The following is a 19378-nucleotide window of genomic DNA, read 5'->3' as shown; positions in this document are numbered from 1 at the left end:
AATTAGCCAGCTATTGATCACATTTTTATGAGTTGTGACAGCATTTAAGGGAAGTACCAGCATTAGTATAGTTCCCTCATTTGGTTACTTGACTTCTAAATCTTTAGTTTTATATTTAGTGGAAGAAATGAATAGAGTGAAGTACCAGAGAAGAGAACAAAATTTTCTATGTGGATGTACCTATATGCGTATCCATAGATATAGTGAGACAGTTTCTTACAAAGAAAAGGAGTGAAGCCTGATGGAAGGTGATGATATGCATGGGGATGAGGACATGTACCTCTTAACTGGGAAAATGATTGGAAGGTTAAAAGACAAACACAACTGGACATGTAGATGCAACTCTTACTGTGTACTACCTTGTGAGTCAAGTTGTACCTTCAGGGTATTTGACATGGGACAGTCTTTTTGCCCAATTTTGTGGTGTGTGTGTGTGTGTGTGTGTGTGTGTGTGTGTGGTGTTTTAATGGTTGTGGAAAGAGAAGTAGAGAAAAGGAAGACCAAGGTAGCAGGAACAACAGATTCCATTTGGGGGCCCACCAATGAATGATTATCCTACCCTTGGCAGAACCCTGCCCACCCCAACCCCCAACCCCACTCATTCAAACTAAAAGAGAAAAATCAAATAAAATTGAAAATCCCAGAAAAAAAGTCAAGAAGAACAAAAATAAACAAAAAGAAGCCCAAACTGGTTTGCCCTCCGCAGTGTAGATTAAAGTCTGTGATGTAGAGAAGCAGGCGTTGAGGAGAGGACCTATGGTTTCTTATCAAAACTTGATGAAGAAGTGGGCAAAGAAGGTCCCTGAGAGCCAGAGACAAGCCAGTGCTCTAGAGGCGGAATTTACACCATCAATGACTGCTCCAGGCCCTGTGTAGGGGAAAGAGAGACAGACTCATTAGCATATGTCATATAGGGCCCTGTATTTACCACTGACAAACAAGTGCAAGCCATGCTTCTCTGTGGCAACATCCCAAGACTCACTCCTCCCAACTGACCCATCTAGGTTGAGAAAGCCACAAAATGACCAGTGGGAAGATAGAACTCTAAAAAAAGGGGTGGGGATAGCTATTGGTTGCTTTGACTACTACCACATTTTCTGACAATTCAAGAATCAAAAATATGACAGAGTGAGCTGATGATAGTCAATTAAGTACATAGACCCAAAATCAGGGCAACAGATGGGGATTTATAGTAGCATAAGGCACGATGACCCCTTCACTGTCTAAAACACCATTTTTCCATGGAAATGGGCTCTAGTCAGACAGGGATGACCAGGAAGTAGACAGGCATGGGTGTGAAGGGGAGAGACTCCAGGGGTGGGAAGCAAGCATTGGGGAGAGAGGAGTGAAGATATTTTGTGAGTAACAGAAGTCTAGATGTAGACTTCATCCTGTGTTTGTGATTCAGATGTTAGACGGTCCCTCTAAAAGCTATTATAAAAGGGTGACTAAAGACTATGGGTGGGTTTATCTCACCCACCAGTCATGGCTCTAATATCCACAAACAAAACTCTGCCCCCTCCCCCCCCCCCAGAACAAACCATCACCCTACAGATGGCTCAGCTTGAAAGAATTCACTCCCGTTTTCCTCCTTTCTTGTCTCTTTCTTCTGGCCCTATAGAGTCATGTATGTTCCATAGATAAATAAAACCCCAAAGTCATGAGTCAAGCTCCTTCAGCAATTCAGCAGAAAGACAAATTACCAAATGCTTTTGTCCTCACTTGCCTATGTCCAAGGTTACCTGGGCAGGTATTGAACTCTGTTTCTTGGTCTCTTCCATGAACTTTATTTGCAAATACTCGCAGTTATGAGCAAGACCCTAGTCCATAGATCATAAGCAGATGTACCCACAGGAAAAGCAAATTGCATATCATCAAAGGATTTAAAGCCACAGAGAGATGCCTCCACAGGACCAGAGATAAAAGGGAAAGATAAGCAGACAGACCACACAACTCTCCTACTAACAACTAAAACTAGGCCTCTATTGCTTCTTTGGAAGCCAACTGACCTGGCAGGAAAGAGTTGTTGAAAAGAGCTGAAGATATTCTTGGGCCAGAACCAAGTCCTTGGCTTGGCTACCAATTTTTGTCATGACCTTGCTTAGAAAAGGGTAGATTCAGCTCTGTGTTTAGAAATGTCCAGGACTCTTAATTTAGCAGTGTGACTATAGTTATTTCTTCCTCAAAGATTTCCAAACAGGTACATTTCCCCTTGACTTACAGTGTATACAATGTTCTTGTAGACTAAAATATCATATTTATTTGATGATAGCCTGAAATTGGGCTCGCCATGAACTGCATTTTTACTATGGCATATTCACCAGCAGGAGCCAGACTCTATCACAGTACTTCGGGACCCAGAGAGGTAAAAGTTATTGGTGAAAATTAGCCTGATTCTTGGGCCCCTGGCAATGCCAACAAACACCTTAATTAATTGTATTTGCCTGTAAAATGTAATAGGTTTGAAAATGTTGAGTTTTAGAGAAGTGAAATTCTCGTAGTATGTCAGGGATGGTCAGGGTGGACAGAATCTTTCAAAATAGTCTGAGCTGCCCTCAAACCTGCAGTTCACCCTTGACAATACAGTAAGTTTATAAGGAATTAGAGAAGGTAGATTTGTAAGGCTCATACATTTATTCACAAGTTTCTGTCCAAACTTGTATCTCTGTAACACACAACTTTACCTCAGCATCTATAGGATCCTGTTCCAGAAACCACAACATGTACCAAAATCTACAGATGCTCAAGGACCATAGATGAAATGCAAAGTGCTTTGAGTGATTTACATATATTCTTCTGCACACTTTAAGTTGGTCCTAGAGGATTGATGTCTATAATTCTATGTAAATAGTTGTTACATTGCTTATAAAGTAACAGTAAGAAAAGGAGGTTGTACTTATTCAACACATATAATATTTTCTCCCTCTCTTCTCATTCTCTTCATCTGCCTCCTCCTTCTCCTCTTCCTCCTCCACTTTCTTGCTCTTCCTCCTTCTGTTTCTCTTATCCTGAGGATTGACCTTTACATATACTAGACAACTGCTCTACAACTGAGAAATACCTTAATCTAAACACAAAATTTTCAATGTGCAGCTGGTTCAGTCTATAAATGAAGGACTTGTGTATATTGAGAGTTAATCACATGTACCTTTGTTTAAAAGTACATATTATTATATATAATAAAACTATACATGCATACATTAGCCTAGATATGTATGTTCATACATGTAAACATATATGTATACTTGTGTTCAGCTCATCTACTATGTTGATATAACTTGAGAAACAACTGACTCCCATCCACTCTTGAGGGGTGTTTAGTGTAGGAGACAGTTGGCAGATTTAAGCCTTTTTTTGAAAGTGTGTCACTAAGAGGTTAGATCTAGTTGAGGTAAGAAATGGAGAGAGAAGGAAAAATAAGTGGTTTTGGTTGTGTGTGTGAGATGCTTGGGGTTCACAGGATAGAGGGTTACAAGCATGTTCCTTTTGATATTCCAGATTGGAAACCATGTGGATGACTTAGTAAATCCATTGGCTGCCTGATGTGCTGAAAACAAGAGGGATGTTGTGTTTGTATTGTGTTCTGTATGGGCCAAGCATGAGCCTAAAGCGCATACTTAAATTCCTTTAATTGTAAAATTAAACCCCCAAAATATATCCACTATCATTATTTCTAATTGGTAAACTGAGGAACATAACAGTTAAAAATGTTGCCTAGGATCATACAACCTATACACCTGGAGCTGAAATAGAACCAATCACTGTCCCAAAATCTTTGCCTTTGTTCTGACAACCCTTCTTCTTCTCTGATGAAAATGGCTCTCCATGTGTTGCAGAAAACACAGCATCACTGGATGATGGGAACAATGGACCAGGAAGTAGATTGTATGCTTCAGCTGCTCCCTAGCCAAGTGACTCCTTCCCTGAGCTTTGGGTCTACCATCTCCAAATAGAGTGGAGGTAAGGTGTAATGGCCTGCAAGGTTACACTCCTGCTTTCTCAGTCCATGGAGACTGTGCCTCTTGTGCTAGGTGGGGCTGGTAAGCAGCCAGACAGCCATCAGCAGGTAGCGCCATGTATTTCCATGTGGTTTTCGGTACCACTGCATGACCACCCCTTCCTAACAGAAGAGGCTCAGACCTTATAGTCCCATTTTTGGCCCCAGTTTCTGTGCAGCTCCAGGGAGTTGTTTTCTATTTAACAAGCATGACAAGCACCTGCTTGATGTATCAGGTGATATTGTAATTTACTACAAAAGAACCTTTGGTTAATCAGTCAATGAAAAGTGGAGATTGCAGCCCAATAATTAATCTAATCCACCATGATACAGGCTAAAATGTTTTTTCCTTGTAAAATCCTGGCCACATTTGAGATTTGGCTGCTGGTTCAAATGGCAAGAATGGTCCTCTACAGGATGGCTCTGAGGCTTTGTTCAGAGCAGAAAGCAGTGGCTCACATCCTTGTGCCTCTATGTTGGAGGGCAGTGAGACAAAACACATCAGCAATGAGCTGGTTTTTAAACTGTGTCCTTACAGTAACCCTGCTTGACTGAGAACAAGAAAAAGAAAGCACCTGAATTGGGTAGCTCCCTCTAGGCTTCTATATGCCATAGTCAGTTTGCCAATTTAGGCAAATGTTTCTTTGTGCTAGAATTAAAAAAAAAAAGATGGACTGATATTGTTTAATCAACATGATGTGTTGGAGCTCTCCTTGGAACCTTAAGATAGAGTTGGCTTTTGCATGCCCACATATGTTCAATGAATCTGGAGTCATACTGAATTTCAGGGACCTGGAGAAACTCCTGACCCCGAGCTCACAAAAGCCATATGTACATCTTCATAGTCAGAAGCCTTTACTCAAGTCCAGACTTCTTTAGGTACCATCTACACAGGCTTCTCCAGGTATGGGGCAGCTAACACTGGTTTTAACTTTAACAATTATGATAAAGCATTCAACTGATGTTTAGGTTTTCATGTTGTTGGTGATTTTTCTTTGTTGGAATGATTACTAGTGGAAGTATGAGACAGAGTTTCAGTGCTGCTCTGATCTAGCAAACTGGCACTAAGATGTGCTTACAGAAAAGCAGAGGGTCTAGAAAAAAGGTAGAACTACAAGATGGACTAAGGGATAGGTCCATGGGAACATGGGTAGCCAGGCTCTCAACAAGGCACTAGGGAAGGTGTTCTGGCCACACTACCTCCTTGATTTCTCTTCCTTGTCTATGAGATCTAAAATCCTTTGGGATAAAGTCATTGATAGTTCACAAGTGTAAGTAGTCCTCTTAGCTTTGTAGTCAGCCCAATTTAAGTTTACATCTTGACACCAGCTTACTATGGGTTTGGCTGTAGATGAGGTACTTTCTGCTTTCTTGTTGCAAAATTAAAATAATTATATGGAGTACACAGTATTCAAACGGTTAAGACAGTAGAGGTAACTGTTGCTGTGGATTGATGGTTTATCCTCTGGCCTCTTCTGTATCTTTGCTGGGATGAATGTTTGATTACTTAGATCTTTCACAAGTATGTTGAACTTGGATGTTTTGATATGAGAATTAGTTAAGTGGTCAGAATGACCACTGCTGAAAGAGGCCACTGGCTATAAGGGCTCCAAAGGGTGCTGAGAACCAAGAATGAGAGGAGAGGACCCACAACCAAGCTTCACAGTGAATTCCAGAGTCAGAGTCAATCCAGAAAAGGAAATGGATCTCGGGTCAGGTTCAGAGAGGTCACAGTACATACTAAATGTCTGCTATGTCATGCTCTTTTCTCAAATGACAGCCACAGACTCCACCTTCAAAGAACTTATATTCTAGTGGCTTCTATATAACCTTGCTTTGTGTCTACTTTTTTCTTCTGACATAGGGGTTTAAATCTAGAGTTTTTTACATGTTAGTCAACTACTATGTCACAGATTAATTCCCCACATACAACTTTTTTTTCTTGTTTTTAAATTACTGTTGAGACATGAGCTTTCTAAGTTGCCTGGTGCACTGGATAGTTTTATGTCAACTTGACAAGTTAAAATCATCTGCAAGTATGAGATCCTCAGGTGGGAAAATGCCTCCATAAGATGTGGTTGTAGGCAGGCTTACAAGGCATTTTCTTGCCTGCAAGGCATTTTTGTAATTGGTGATTGGTGGAGAGTACCAAGCCCATTATGGGTGGTGCAATCACTGGGCTGGTGGTCCTGTGCTTTATAAGGAGCAGGTTGAGCAAGCTATCAGGAGTAAGCATTACCCTTCCATTGCCTCTCCATCATTCCTGCCTCCAGGTTTCTGCCCTACTTGAGTTCTTGTCTCGATTTCCGTTGATGATAAACTACAATATGGAAGTAAACCTTTTCTTCCCCAACTTGCTGTTTGGTTATTTTGTTTCATCACAGCAATATAAGCCAAAAACCTGGGTAAACACTGCATTTTCTGTAATCTAGGGAGTCCTTGAACTTGTGCTAGTGACTCTCCTACCTCAGAGGTGGGATTACAGATGTGTGTTAGTAACTGTGTTGTCTTCTTTTTTTTTTTTTTTTTTTTTCTTTTTTTCACACCCTCACTGATTCTATGGTGAAATCAATGTGGGACAAATAACCCAAGTTCCTTGCACCTCAGGATCACCCAGCTTGCTGGATAGTCATAAGGAGACGATCTAAAAGAACAAAACGTGATTTCTGCCTCTGCTCCCACCAGCAGGATGAATTTGATGAAAATAGTCAAGTTCTTCCAAAGAGGAGCCTTTAATGTATAAATCCGGGAGAATGTGGTTTCTGTGCCTTGTAAGGCTGTTCTGGGGGTTAGTGGAGACAGCCTTTCATTGCTGAGTTTACATAAAGAATGAGTGCAGTCCAGGTGATCAGGATTTGCTTGTTGCTGTGTGGGGATTCTGCTTTATATAACAAATCCTCGGGAAAATGCCAGCTCTCAAAGAGTGTCAACTAAGACCTGGAAGTAATCTTGGCTGTGGCTAGTGGGTGACTCTATCCCTCTAGAGTCCCAGGGAGGCTGATATCCATAGGTGAAAGCTTTCTAATGAAGAGCAGCCATGCTGAGGAAGTGCCTAGAGAAGCCAAGTTCTTCCCCCAGGCCAAAGCTGCCTTTAAGGAATCATCATTGTTTACAGTTAACAATGGCTCAGTACAATAAGAATAGATGCTACAAATACCAAGCTTCATTAAATATCCTTTTCAGGGATAAACTGACAGTGAGAATGTGTAATTATGCCCTTTCCCATTGTTCTGCCCCTTCCTCCTTTACCCTTTTGAATGCTAAAAATTAATTGCTTTCTTCATGCCTGAAGTTTAGCATCTTTGAAAAATCAAAGCTGAAATGAGAATGCAAAGGCACAAAACAAACTATGAATGGAACCACACCTAGGGGACAGATGTGCAGACAAGCAGAAGTTAGTTTTCAGTGTACATACACACACAAAGAAGAGAGCTAAAGTTGTCTCTTGGTGGTAGTGTGCTTGCCTAGCATGTGCAAAGCCTTGGGCTTAACACACATGCTGCCAATGCACGCATGTACATATACTTACATACAGAAAAAAGAAATGAGAATGACAATGACAAAGAGTCAGATTGTAGAAATGGCCAGATGATAGAAAGATTCATTATCATGCACTGTATGTCCAAATTAGTTAGGGCACACCTGGGAAGCTCAGCAAGAGATGACACATAATAAACCAAAAACAAAATAAAAACAAAAGGTCTACCTTTGAGTTTGCTAAGTTAAAGTGACTATCAAGTATTAAATTTGACTGATGATCTCTATTGGATTAAGCCATGGCCACAATCCTGGCCAACTGTGGACTAGGTAGGTATGTGCTGCTGAATTCAAGGGTGACTAACGTCCACCCAAATGGCCAGCTGCAAACCAAGTGTCTAATTTCACCCAAAGTTTGCAAAAACAAACATGCACCCCCAGATGCAAATCTGCCTCATAAGAACTTTCAAAGCTTAAAACTGTAGGGTATCTTATATATGGTGAAGGTATAGGGCTATGATATTAGCTTCCCTTTCTCTTTGCAATTTATAATGAAAATATGGCATCTCTCATCAGGAATGGCAGAATAAGTAGCTTTTATTAAAATGGTAGGTGGGAGGGTGAACACATTAAAAAAAAAAAGCACAAAGAAACAACCCCCACAGGCAAGTTGAACTTGTTGCTAACACAGGGGATCAAGGCAATAACTGAAATCTAAGGAGCTACAGTTTTGTTCTGAAATTTGGATAGGTTTATGAATGTGATTATGAACCCCACGACCTTCCTAATGAGGAACCAAAAGGATAATGATGTTCACAGTGATTAAAAGAGGAGCAGGGAAATCTAATTAGAGGGTGTGTGCTGCACTTGTTGGTGAAACAGAAACCTATTCTCAGCAGCACTGGTTGATGAAGCCACATTTCTCTTCAAAGAACTTTCTCTCCATTGTCTTTAATTACAGTGGAAACCATGGCACCGTGTTGTTTTACAAGTGAGATTAACCAGGTTTTTCAGTAAACTATGATGAGCGGATAAAGTGGCAAAACCAGCAGCCATCTTTGTTTTGTTCTCTTTTCACACAGGATTCTGTCCTCACCACAAAAGACAAGCTGTTTAGCAAGCTAGTGTCAGAAGTTAATTCAAATCTGTAAGCTCATCACAAACCTGAGAGAGAGAGAGAGAGAGAGAGAGAGAGAGAGAGAGAGAGACTTCTGGCTAAGCTGTGTGCCTATGCTGACATCAGCACACCCAGGGTGCTCAGTGTTAAATTCTAAATGCTCAGGCTAATAGCCAGATGTCAATGATTCACAGAAAGGAGGTGGGGTGCCAGCCAGTGACAAGGAACCTCATCAGGAATGAAATGTGAAATGTCTGCATTTTACCCCTTAATATGTTGACATTTTGCAGGTTGGGAAAAAATATAAATGATTATGCTGCTGTCATCAGCCAAAAGCAATGGTATTTCTCTCTGACTCATTCTCTCCCACCTGAATTTAAGCTGTGGATGTGTAAAATAAAAAAAAGAAATCATATACGTTATCAGCAGGAAATGGGCATATGTGCAGCTTTTGATGCGTTGGCAAGGATGTCTTCCTAAAGACTGAATTGGAATGTTTGATGCAGTCTCCTTCAGAAGGAGCATGGGGTGGGGGTGGGGTGCTATATTTCAAATAGAATCTGGCCATGTGCATGGCAAAAATGCAAGGGAAAAATCAGAGAAATTGTGCAGGGAGAGAACTAAGTGTCCTTTCAAGAATTCAGTTGCCCTTTATTTGGCAAGGGGTTGTAAATGAATAAAGGCTATAACTGATGCTCCCATTGACTGGAAGATTTATTTAGTAATTCGACAAACATTTGCTGGGCAACAACCATTGCAAGATATGGTGCTACATCCTCTAAGTGCAGAAACAAATACAAACAGAATACAAGCCTAAGGGCTTGCCACTACAGGAACCTAAGGATGAGGGATTGCTTCTTCTGTGAGGTTCAGAAATGCTCTGCAAATGGGCCGCCATAGAGCATACTCACTTGGAGGATAAGTGTGGCTTTATTAGACAGAAAAGAGGGCAAAACTTTGCATGTGTGACCCTCCAATATATAGGAAGGGATAAAAGATATATAGACTAGATAGAAACATGGGATTAAGTCTGGTGTCACCACTTGCTTGGTAGAATGCCTACCTGGGGGACTTGTGTCATACCATTTACATTCTTCGAGCTCCAGGCTTTTCTCCTATGAAATGGAAATAATAAGAATCGTGGCAATGGATTCTTAGGTTCTTAAGGCCTTGTGCAGTTGACACTCAGAGCTTTTTCATCCTGGAGTGTAGAACTCATATTGCATTATAATGTACTCTGTATCTGTTTATACAATGTCAGGAGCTCTACCCCTACTCAGTCCTCATCCTTGGTATAATTACCAGCACACAGTAGGCACTAATAAAACATTTGTTGACTAGATGTGTGTGAGTGTGAGTGAGTGTGTGTGGTGGGTGTATAATCAGCTAGGTATAAGGCAGGCTAATCTCAGAATACACATATGCTTTTCTGGTAGGAAGGAATGTTCAGTCACTGAAATAACAAGGTCCCTTTGGGATGTGTGACAAACCATTTGGGAGGTACTACTAAAAAGGAAACCAGTGTGAAGATGACCACCTGGGTCAGATGCATTCTGTAGTGTATGAAACATGGCTAGTGGGAAGCAACAGGGAGACTGAAGTCCATTGGTCAAGGTTCCTTGGTCCATAGAAGAAGTAAAAATGAGGGTGAGGGTTCTAGTAAGAGGGTACAGCAGGGGAATATTACACATGTTCAATGAAAGGGGACCCAAGGGAGGAAGAAACAGTAGATGATTCTGTTAGGGATGCAGGGAAAAAGTCAGCTAGAGCTTGGCCTCCAAGTGGTACAGATTAAAGGTACAGATTCATAAATAAGATGCCCTCTGTTTCTACCACTCTTCCATGGGCCTAAGAATCCCTAAATAACTTGCTTAAAAGTCACATTCGCAGGGCCATTCATCAAGACTTTGATTAAGTGGTTCGAGATTGAGGCTCACAAATTTGCATTTTTTAGGACTTCTCAAGTTAAGTCTAAAGCAGGCTTTAAATGACACTTGAAGACAAGGGTGACATCTCCAACTCTCACTGTTGTCCTCTCTTGACTGACCTAAGGAGCTTGTGGAGAGGAGCCAGAACCAGACAAGTTGGGAAGGCAGGAAGGAAGCCCTTTCCTTGTGATCATAGGACTCAGAAACAAGTTTTGGAAAGCAGGGGATAGGGGAGAGAGTGGGAGCATCTGGAAGGAGAGGAATCATGGTGTTATGAAGGGAAGAGACCCTGAAAGACAGAGGTAAATGGGGGTTGAGGGAGTAAAGGGTGAAAACCCTGATGTAAGGTGGGCCTTAGGGCTAGAGAGAAGCCAAACACCCCTGAGGTCACTCCTCATAGTGGCCCTGGAGCCACTTGAGTAGGCAGCACTGCTCAGGACACTTCCATAATGAAAAGGAAAGAAAAGGCAGAAATAGGATTTTGTGTGGCACAGTGTGAAGGAAGGGGCATTATGTGGGGCATGGTATGAAGGTAGGGTCATTGTGTTGGCATGGTGTGAAGGCAGAGGCATTGAATTTTGGTTGTGTGGGGCTTTGACCACAGGTCATGTTGTGTGGCTTGGACAGGGGCCTGTTACTGCTAGTGTGAGTTGAAGAAACTTGAGTTTAAAAACCCAGTATACTATTTAGATTTAACCCAGAGGAACAACCATTAAAATATAAATTGGAAGTTGATCACTAGGTCTCTAGGAGCTGTCTAGTGAACCATAAGTGAAGCTACTGATGCTTCACCTGAGAAGAAATCCTAGAGCCCAGATGTTTCCTTAACTTGACAATTTGTGATGACAAGATTCCAATGAGTTGCCTCTATGCCTGATGCTTAACTCAATATAACTAAATTGTGTTCCTACAAATTCACAGATGATGTTTGAGAAATCTGTTTTTCTCTCTGCACCATTCCCCTCTCTTTTGGTTTTGTGTGCAGTCACTGTCCCTCTCTCTTGAAAAGTCCAGCAATTCCTGCATGTATGTCTCATTAAGCACATTGCACTACAGTGCTGGATGCAATCAGGCCTCAAATCTTCCTTCTTCACACTCTGAGGACAGAAAGACAGGGTCTCTTGCTCATGGCCAGGAGAAGGCAGAGCTTGTTGGCACACTGCTGGAAAGTAAGTGACTGCCATGACAGACAGAAGTGTGGCCCAGAGGCTAAGCCTGGTCACTCCCTGTCACACATAGGGCTGACAAAACTTCAAGAGCCCTAGGCTGCAGGTGGATATTCAAATGGCTATAGCTTCTCAATAAAGCTAATGAAAGCATGGAGTACATGATTTTCTAGCATTTAGGCCACCATCTCCAAGGTTCTGGATCATATTGTTAAAGACCATCTGTGGTGGTTTGAGTGAAAATGGCCCATATAGGCTCAGAGGCAGTGACACTATTAGGAGGTATGGTTTATTGAGGGAACTGTGCCACTGGAGGTGGGCTTTGATATTTTAAGTGCTCAAAACAGGCCCAGTGTCACTCTCTTCCTGCCAATCCGGATGTAGAACTCTCAGCTTCCCCTCTGGCACCACATCGCCAGCTATCATGCTTCCTATCCTGATGACAACAGACTAAACCTCTGAACCTATAAGCAAGCCCCAATTAAATACCTTCCTTTATAAGAGTGGCAGTGGAGTCTCTTCACAGATATAGAAACCCAAAGACACTGTCTTTGGAAGGGGTTTTGTATCTACATTACTTCTCAGACACTAAACAGAGGCAGAGAGAAAGCAAGCAAAGCACCCATCTTCTGCTCCTATACTTTGCTGAGTTGTGAGCAACAGACAGCACCACAGCTTGTCTGTCTCACTGGATCTCGCCTCTGCCAGTGGCTGCAGTTAGCTTCTGCTCCATATCTTGCTCCTTCCCCAGCTCTGAGGGTGCCTGGAAAGTGGGTGATGTAATGTGCTGAGTTGGCCTCTGCCTGAGGCTTTGTCCCTGTGGTTCTTTGACAGGAAGGTGACTGGTGTGGTGAGAAAGAAACATCTCACACACTGTCACCAAGCACTGATTAGGATGATCATCCACTGCCTACGTTTTGTCTACTTTTTCCAGTCACATTCTCCTTTTAGTCTATTCCACACCCACTGTTTCCATAATCTTGCTTTGTTTTGTTTCACATTTTTTAGGTTTTTAATTTCCTTCTATCCCATCCTTCTTTGGCTGTTGCTTTTCCATGCAGAAATGTAACAGTGTGTGAAGATAAGCCTGAAGTGTTGAAACCACAGAGGCAGAGAGTCAAAGGAGACTGTCAAGTACCCCTTATAGATCAGACATAGCCTGTGAGAGTTGACACAATTATATACTTAGGATTTTCACATGTGTCTAGAAAGTATGAATAAACGGGTTATAGGTGTGAAAGTCGGTCCTCAACAGAGTTGGCTTTAGGGACAGATGGTTAGAGAAGGGAGAATTTGGTATAGGAGATGGTCCAAATAAATAACTTGTTGATATGTGATTCCATACCAATTGGCCACAAGCATCCTCCATGGGCTGAACTAAAGTAGAACTCAAGCACTGTAGTCCTGGGATTAAAATGTCATACTCACATCACAGTTCAGCTGCTTATAAGCCAGTGCCATTTAAATTGTTTGCCTCAGCTCATCTCCACACATATAAAATCAAAAGAAATTTAGCACATACTTTATAGACTCAGTAAGAGAGATAGCCATGAAAAGACCCATGTAGTGGTACTGTACATTCTAGCAGTATATGGTTATAATTAGGAATACATATAGTCAATTGAAGATAGGAAAACATTGTGGGTCAACAGAAAGGGTGGGCCAACTAGATAGTTTCACTTTTCTCTAAGACTGAATCTAAATTTATCAGTCATAGCATAAGAGTGAGTCTTGTGGAGACCATAGAGGACAGCCTACCCAAAGGGCCATCATGGGTAAAAATTCCAAGCACATTGAGAGCATTTTATTAAGCTAGTCAGCTAAAGAACATTATAGACTACACACTAAGGCCCACTGGGACTCGCCCCTCTATTAGCTTATCACATCTCAGTCTCTGAGAGCTGAACTTTTCGCATCATTAATACAAACCTTTGATCTTGGCTTATTGTCATGTATTCATTCATCTACAAAATTTTCTTGACCAACAACTATGAATAAATATCCATGACAAATCATAGAGCTATAGCTAGACATGGATCCTATGTCCATGGATCTTACAGGATTAAGGTGGGGGGAGTCTTGTATCAAATAAAACAACTTGAAGAAAAAATCAGAATGTGAAAGTAAAGGCTATAGGATCAGGGAATCTACCTGTTGTATCAAGAATATGTGCTTATCTCTCAGAACAATGTGCTGTACCTGCTTGAGGCAGTTACTGAATCCATAGCCTTAATCACTGTGTGAACACAATGGGCAAATCAAGATATGGCAGGCATATAAGGTAGCAGGGGTGGGGGGTGAGGGGTGAGGGTGGGCAAGTATACTGATCTGCAGAGTCCAGGAAGCTTCCCTTCAGGAATGGATGCTGAAAGTGGACTCTAATTAGGTGGGTGAGACAATGTGACTTACAGGCTTGGAAAGAGCTGTAGTTAAAGGGCACAGAAGACTTTGGGGGACACAAAAGCAGATGTCCTTCTGGACAATAATCCTGGCAGGTATATGAATAGAAAGAGTGATCAGATGGGTCAATTAACAATAATTTTTGGAAGACACAGGAAAGAACCATAGCATCCATAATCCACAGATCAAGTTCAGTAGTTGTAATTATTTGATTAAACTTTGCCCTACTGACAAATCGCAATCTTTCTAATTTCAGCTCTGAGGCCTTCCATCTTTGGGCATTTTCAAAGTCACTTACCTAGGTTTATTTATATGTACCTTTATTTAATCCTCCCATCAGCCTTTTAAGCAGGCACAAAAATCCCAACAGCCTAGTTGAGGAAAAGAAGTATGGAGGAGTTTGACTGACATGTGGCTGAATTGAGATGTGAATTTATGTCTGCATTGTGAACTGAATTATGTCTTCCAATGTTATTATCCTAAATGTGTGACCATGAGCATGACTATATTTGGATATGAAATCTATAGGAAGGTACTTGGGTTAAATGAGGTAATAAAGGTGGAGGCCCTACCTAGCATCATTAGGAGTTCCCTGAAAGAAGATGATCATGAGCCACCTATTTGGCTTTCTTCTCTCTCTTCTTTATGGTTTCATCTCCTTACTCTTTATTCCAACTGGAGCTCAGATAAAAGGTTATGTGAGGACACAAGTGCTATTTCTGCATGACACAACTCATTCCCTGTTGATAGCAGAAAAAGACAAGAACTCAAGTACTCAAACCACCTGATCATGATTTCTAGGTTCTTCTAGTGGCCATATTCTATTCTGAAACTTTCTTAGCCAAAGGAGTGAATGGAGGTTGGAGTCCAGGTGGCACTCTAATCTCAACCCTTCTCCTATATATATCCTCAAGGTTTGTCATGGTATGTCTTTCACATCCCTGGATTCACAACTGTGTACATTGACAATCAGAAATAAACATGTTATAATTTTCCGCAAGACTAAGATGGACATGCCTTAGACAAGTGGAGCTGCCAGGCTTTCCCCCTGGATACAGAGCTGAAGACCAGCTGTGGTGGCATCCAAATGTTGGAGTGTGGAGGTGAAGGTATAGCTTCCTAATTTGATTATTCTCTGGATAAATACCTTGGTACATGATATAGTATCTGAGTCTGGGTCTTATCTAACATCTTATCCTTACTCTGCTTATATTTTGACATAATGGAAACGCCTTTGTCCTTCTTTTATTAATCTGTAAATTTCAAAAAAAAAAAAAAAAAAAAAAAAACTTGTCCTGATCAACCCTGACCTTACTCCAAGAAATCACGAAATATTTAGTAAATAAGACATTGCCATCATGAAAAATAAGCCTAAGAACTTACACTTTAAAATAAGAATTTTAGCACTAAGTCAATGTCTTGGTAAAAGAGAAAAAGAAAGTAAAACCATGCATAAAAGGGGAACTGTTCCCTAGAGACAGTCATGTAGTAATCTGCTTGGTCTCTGGGCTGCATTCCTGTCAATGTATCTCTGTGCAGACATAACATAGGGCTCATCCTTGTTAGCAGTGGCCCACTAGATGTTTATGATGGAGTGGCAGAATGTGGTAGGGTGAATTCACTTCTTCTAAGCACCCTAACCAAATTCCCTTAGTTTCTGTGAAAGCCATCACATTCTACATGCTCCTATCAAAACTGTCAAGCCACACCCCTTTGCAACCTACTATAAAGAACGTATTAGGGAAGGGAGCAGGCAAGCCTATTTTTGAAGTAGGCTTAAAATACAAGAGCATAGGCATTCAGGCAGGCAGAGGAAGGAAGGAGCATGCTGTACCCACCTGCCACTGCTGATGAGGGGCTTATTTCTAAGACACACACAGCACAATGCACACACAATGCAGAGAGAAAACAAAAGACATAGATCACACATTTCAGATGGTTGGTGGACAAAGTTCAGTACATGTCAAGCTTGTTACATCTGAGGTGCACATGGAAAAAAGGGTCTGCATTCTGTTCATCAGATGCTTCCCTCTCATCAGACCTCAGCAAATAAACACATATACACATATATGAAATACCACCGTAAGCTGATGCTGGTCTATGGAGTGAAATGTTGCATGGGAATATGGACACAGCAGTATGGGAAGATGGAGTGAGGAAGGAGAAGGGCTTCCATAGTAGCCATTCATGGCCCCCTGGCTTCTCCATCCATGAGGAGAAGCAGATCTCCAGAACATGATCTGAACTTTTAGAGGTGGAAGAGGGGGTAGAAGGGACTCCTGATGAGGACTCAGGCATCTGCTCCTCAATTATTCCCCCCATATGAGAAGATGGCCTGGTGATCCACACAAGAATCAGAATGACAACAGTTGACTTGTTTTAAAACTAAGACTGCAATCCCAGGAACTCAGACTTTTATTATGGAAGTTATGACATCTTACAATATGCTTCTCATTTTTTTTCTCAACAGCTTCTGTCTTCTCATTTGTCTGCAGAGGACACTACTTTTGAACTTTTCCATGATTCTCTGTCTCATATGGAATCCACAATCACAGTTCATTCATAATTTGGCTTACTCCTTTTGAAAGGAGCAAACCTGGCTAGAATAAATTATCTTGGAAACATGACTTCATGGCATGCCAGAGGAATGATAGGGAGGAGTATTTTTTTTTTTTTTTTTTAAGCTAAGGGTGGTGGGTTGAACAATATGGATGGAAACAGGCAGAGCAGACTGTGCCTATTACCCTCCCAAGCTCCTGGAGCTCCCTCACATAGCCAAGCCCTCCAGATCCAGGCATCCTGCACTCACCATACAGTGTGATGCTGGCATTGGTGTTCCCAAGCTTATTTGTGGCCACACAGGTATAATTCCCATAATCCTTCTCTGAGACATTGAAGAAAGTCAAAGTAGATATGCGTCCTTTGTTCTCAATCCTCACTCCATCCAGGCCAGTGGCTAACCTGCAGTAGGACAAAGGGCTATTTGTCTGGACCTACCAACAAGGGAAGCAGCAGGTATTAAAAGAAGGCAAAGGTGAGTCCTAGAATTACCACAATGATGTCCTATTCAAATGCCTATCTTCTGACTTGCCCAGCCCTTCAACACAAGCCTTAAGTGACATGTCCTCTATTAGGAGGAAAAAGGAATCATCACACTCAAAAGAGAACTCTCTGGAGGCTACCACATCCATGACAAACCCAAAATTCTAAAACAAGGTCAATTCATTTTGTTGACTTCCCAGCTTCCTTCATTTTTTCTTTTTTCTTCTCACTTCTGATTCTAAAAGGAAACTTGGTTACAAGGGAGGTTATAACACATTTTCATCTAGCTTCATTTTTCCCCTGAAGTTATTGCCCTCCTTCTGGTAAGACGCATGATCAATGGGTTCTGCTTCAAAGCTGCCCAGTAGCTTAAAGTTACCTGGTGTCTTCCTTGAACCACTGGAATTCAGCCATAGGGACAGCAGAGGCTTCACAGCTCAAGATGCCCTTCTGACCAACTGAAACACCAGTGTTCTTGGCTTTTGAGATATAGGGAGGGTCTGTGGAAATAAAAGCAAGCAAGCCAAAAAAGGAAAAAAAAAAAAAAAGTGACTCCAGGGAAGAAGACACAGCTGTCCACTGGTGACACACCTCCTCTTGGTAAAAATAACCATTTATTTTAAGAAGATGTTTCATTTAAAAGTTAAGGTGTTATATTTGCCTTTCAGGCCTTCAAATCCATCTGAAATCAGTCATAGTCCTCAATTGCTGAGAGCTCTGAGAGGCCCAGGAAGACTCCAGCTAGAAATGCTATCACAGGTGTTGATTAGCCCAGCAATCTGATAAAACTCTGCCCTTCTGTTGGCAGGCCCTGGAGTGTGGGGCTTTGGGAAAAGGGCGCTGTCACTACTAGATTGTTGGTTTAATCCCTGTCCCCTTTCCCTCAGAAATTCCCTGATGGCAGATCAACTCACAGTTTACAGTGATTTTTACTTTCCGCACATCAGGTGCAGCAACATCATTCAAGGCGCTGCACTCGTACTCCCCGGACTGGTCGCGTTTGATGTCAGAGATTTCCAGGTATTCATCTTCACTCACAAAGCCCTGGCCTTCTGGGAAGAGAGAGATGGGGCAGAAAACAGTGCAGAATTGTTACTCTACAGACAGAAACATCACGGAATGTGAGAATGTCAAGGGAAGAGGCAAAGCCAGGGAATGGGGCTGACAAAGAGATAGAGTGCTACAAAGTAAGACATTCTCTGATGGAGTCTTGAATAAGTGCATTTGCAGGCAAATCATGTAGTGAGGTAGTCCTTCTGTAGCACTGACCACGCCCATTGGGGGGTGGAGCGATGGGCGGAGGTGACCTGAGGAAGGAGGTCGGAGGGGGCCAGGAAGGCGCTCTCTTTCTGGCGTGACTCGGACAGGAGAGGATCGGGTTGAATTTCCTGGTGTTCATCTGTCTAGGTTGTAAGTTATTTCTCCCTGAATAAACATCTATTCGGCCTATTTGTTTATCCTGACCCTTATTTACCGCAATATTTGGACATGCAGTCCTATGTGCTTGCAGGAGACAAATATAGAACACTGCTTGACCTTGCCAAGTCAGGGTAAGACAGCCATTCTATTTCCCTGCTGTTGTTGTGGTCTGTCAAGTTCTCTTGGCCTTAGCCAAATCTGGGTGTACCAACGTCGCTGTGAGACCTAGGGTGACTGTTCAGGTGGCTTGCTGTTTCTGTCCTTGCTGCACCGTTTTGGAAGTTGTCCATCCGCATTTCCTGTCTACTCTAGTATTGTTATTTTCCTTCTCAGGTCTTGATGAGGTTAAAGATTAAACTATCACAACTATTATTCTCTCTTCCTAGTTAGATATATTAGGTACTAGACTTACGTTTTCCAGCTTAGGACAACTCTATTGTAAACTCCATTATGCCCTCACCCTAGGACTAGATATGTAGGTCATTTTGTTCTCGATTTTCCTTTTCTTAGAGCACACTTGTTATTCACTGTTTTGTATATAGTTTTGTATTAAGCCTAAATCTTTTCTTTAGACTAAAAGGGGAATTGTAGTGAGGTAGTCCTTCTGTAGCACTGACCACGCCCATTGGGGGGGTGGAGCGATGGGCGGAGGTGACCTGAGGAAGGAGGTCGGAGGGGGCCAGGAAGGCGCTCTCTTTCTGGCGTGACTCGGACAGGAGAGGATCGGGTTGAATTTCCTGGTGTTCATCTGTCTAGGTTGTAAGTTATTTCTCCCTGAATAAACATCTATTCGGCCTATTTGTTTATCCTGACCCTTATTTACCGCAATAAA

The 19378-nt window shown here is 41.9% G+C and overlaps 1 protein-coding gene across 4 annotated transcripts in view; it reads right to left on the bottom strand.

Annotated features, from left to right (window-relative positions):
• Nucleotides 1-301: 301 nt before the first annotated feature.
• Nucleotides 302-19378, bottom strand: part of Opcml (opioid binding protein/cell adhesion molecule like) — a 507248-nt gene continuing 488171 nt past the window's right edge. The window contains exons 4-8 of one of the 4 annotated variants that reach the window (XM_051196940.1): nucleotides 18042-18179; nucleotides 17507-17627; nucleotides 16895-17046; nucleotides 15924-15950; nucleotides 302-868 (exon numbers count right to left, since the gene is read on the bottom strand). In XM_051196940.1, coding sequence (XP_051052897.1) covers nucleotides 768-868; nucleotides 15924-15950; nucleotides 16895-17046; nucleotides 17507-17627; nucleotides 18042-18179 — 539 coding nt within the window. In that variant the 3' untranslated portion in view covers nucleotides 302-767. The remainder of the gene's footprint in view (nucleotides 869-15923; nucleotides 15951-16894; nucleotides 17047-17506; nucleotides 17628-18041; nucleotides 18180-19378) is intronic. The other 3 variants (XM_051196941.1, XM_051196943.1, XM_051196944.1) reach the window with 3 other exon arrangements.

Source organism: Phodopus roborovskii, unplaced genomic scaffold (assembly GCF_943737965.1).
Source record: "Phodopus roborovskii unplaced genomic scaffold, PHOROB, whole genome shotgun sequence".
Lineage (NCBI taxonomy): Eukaryota > Metazoa > Chordata > Mammalia > Rodentia > Cricetidae > Phodopus > Phodopus roborovskii.
Note: the sequence above shows the minus strand (reverse complement) of the source record. Positions and strands in the feature narration are given on the sequence as shown.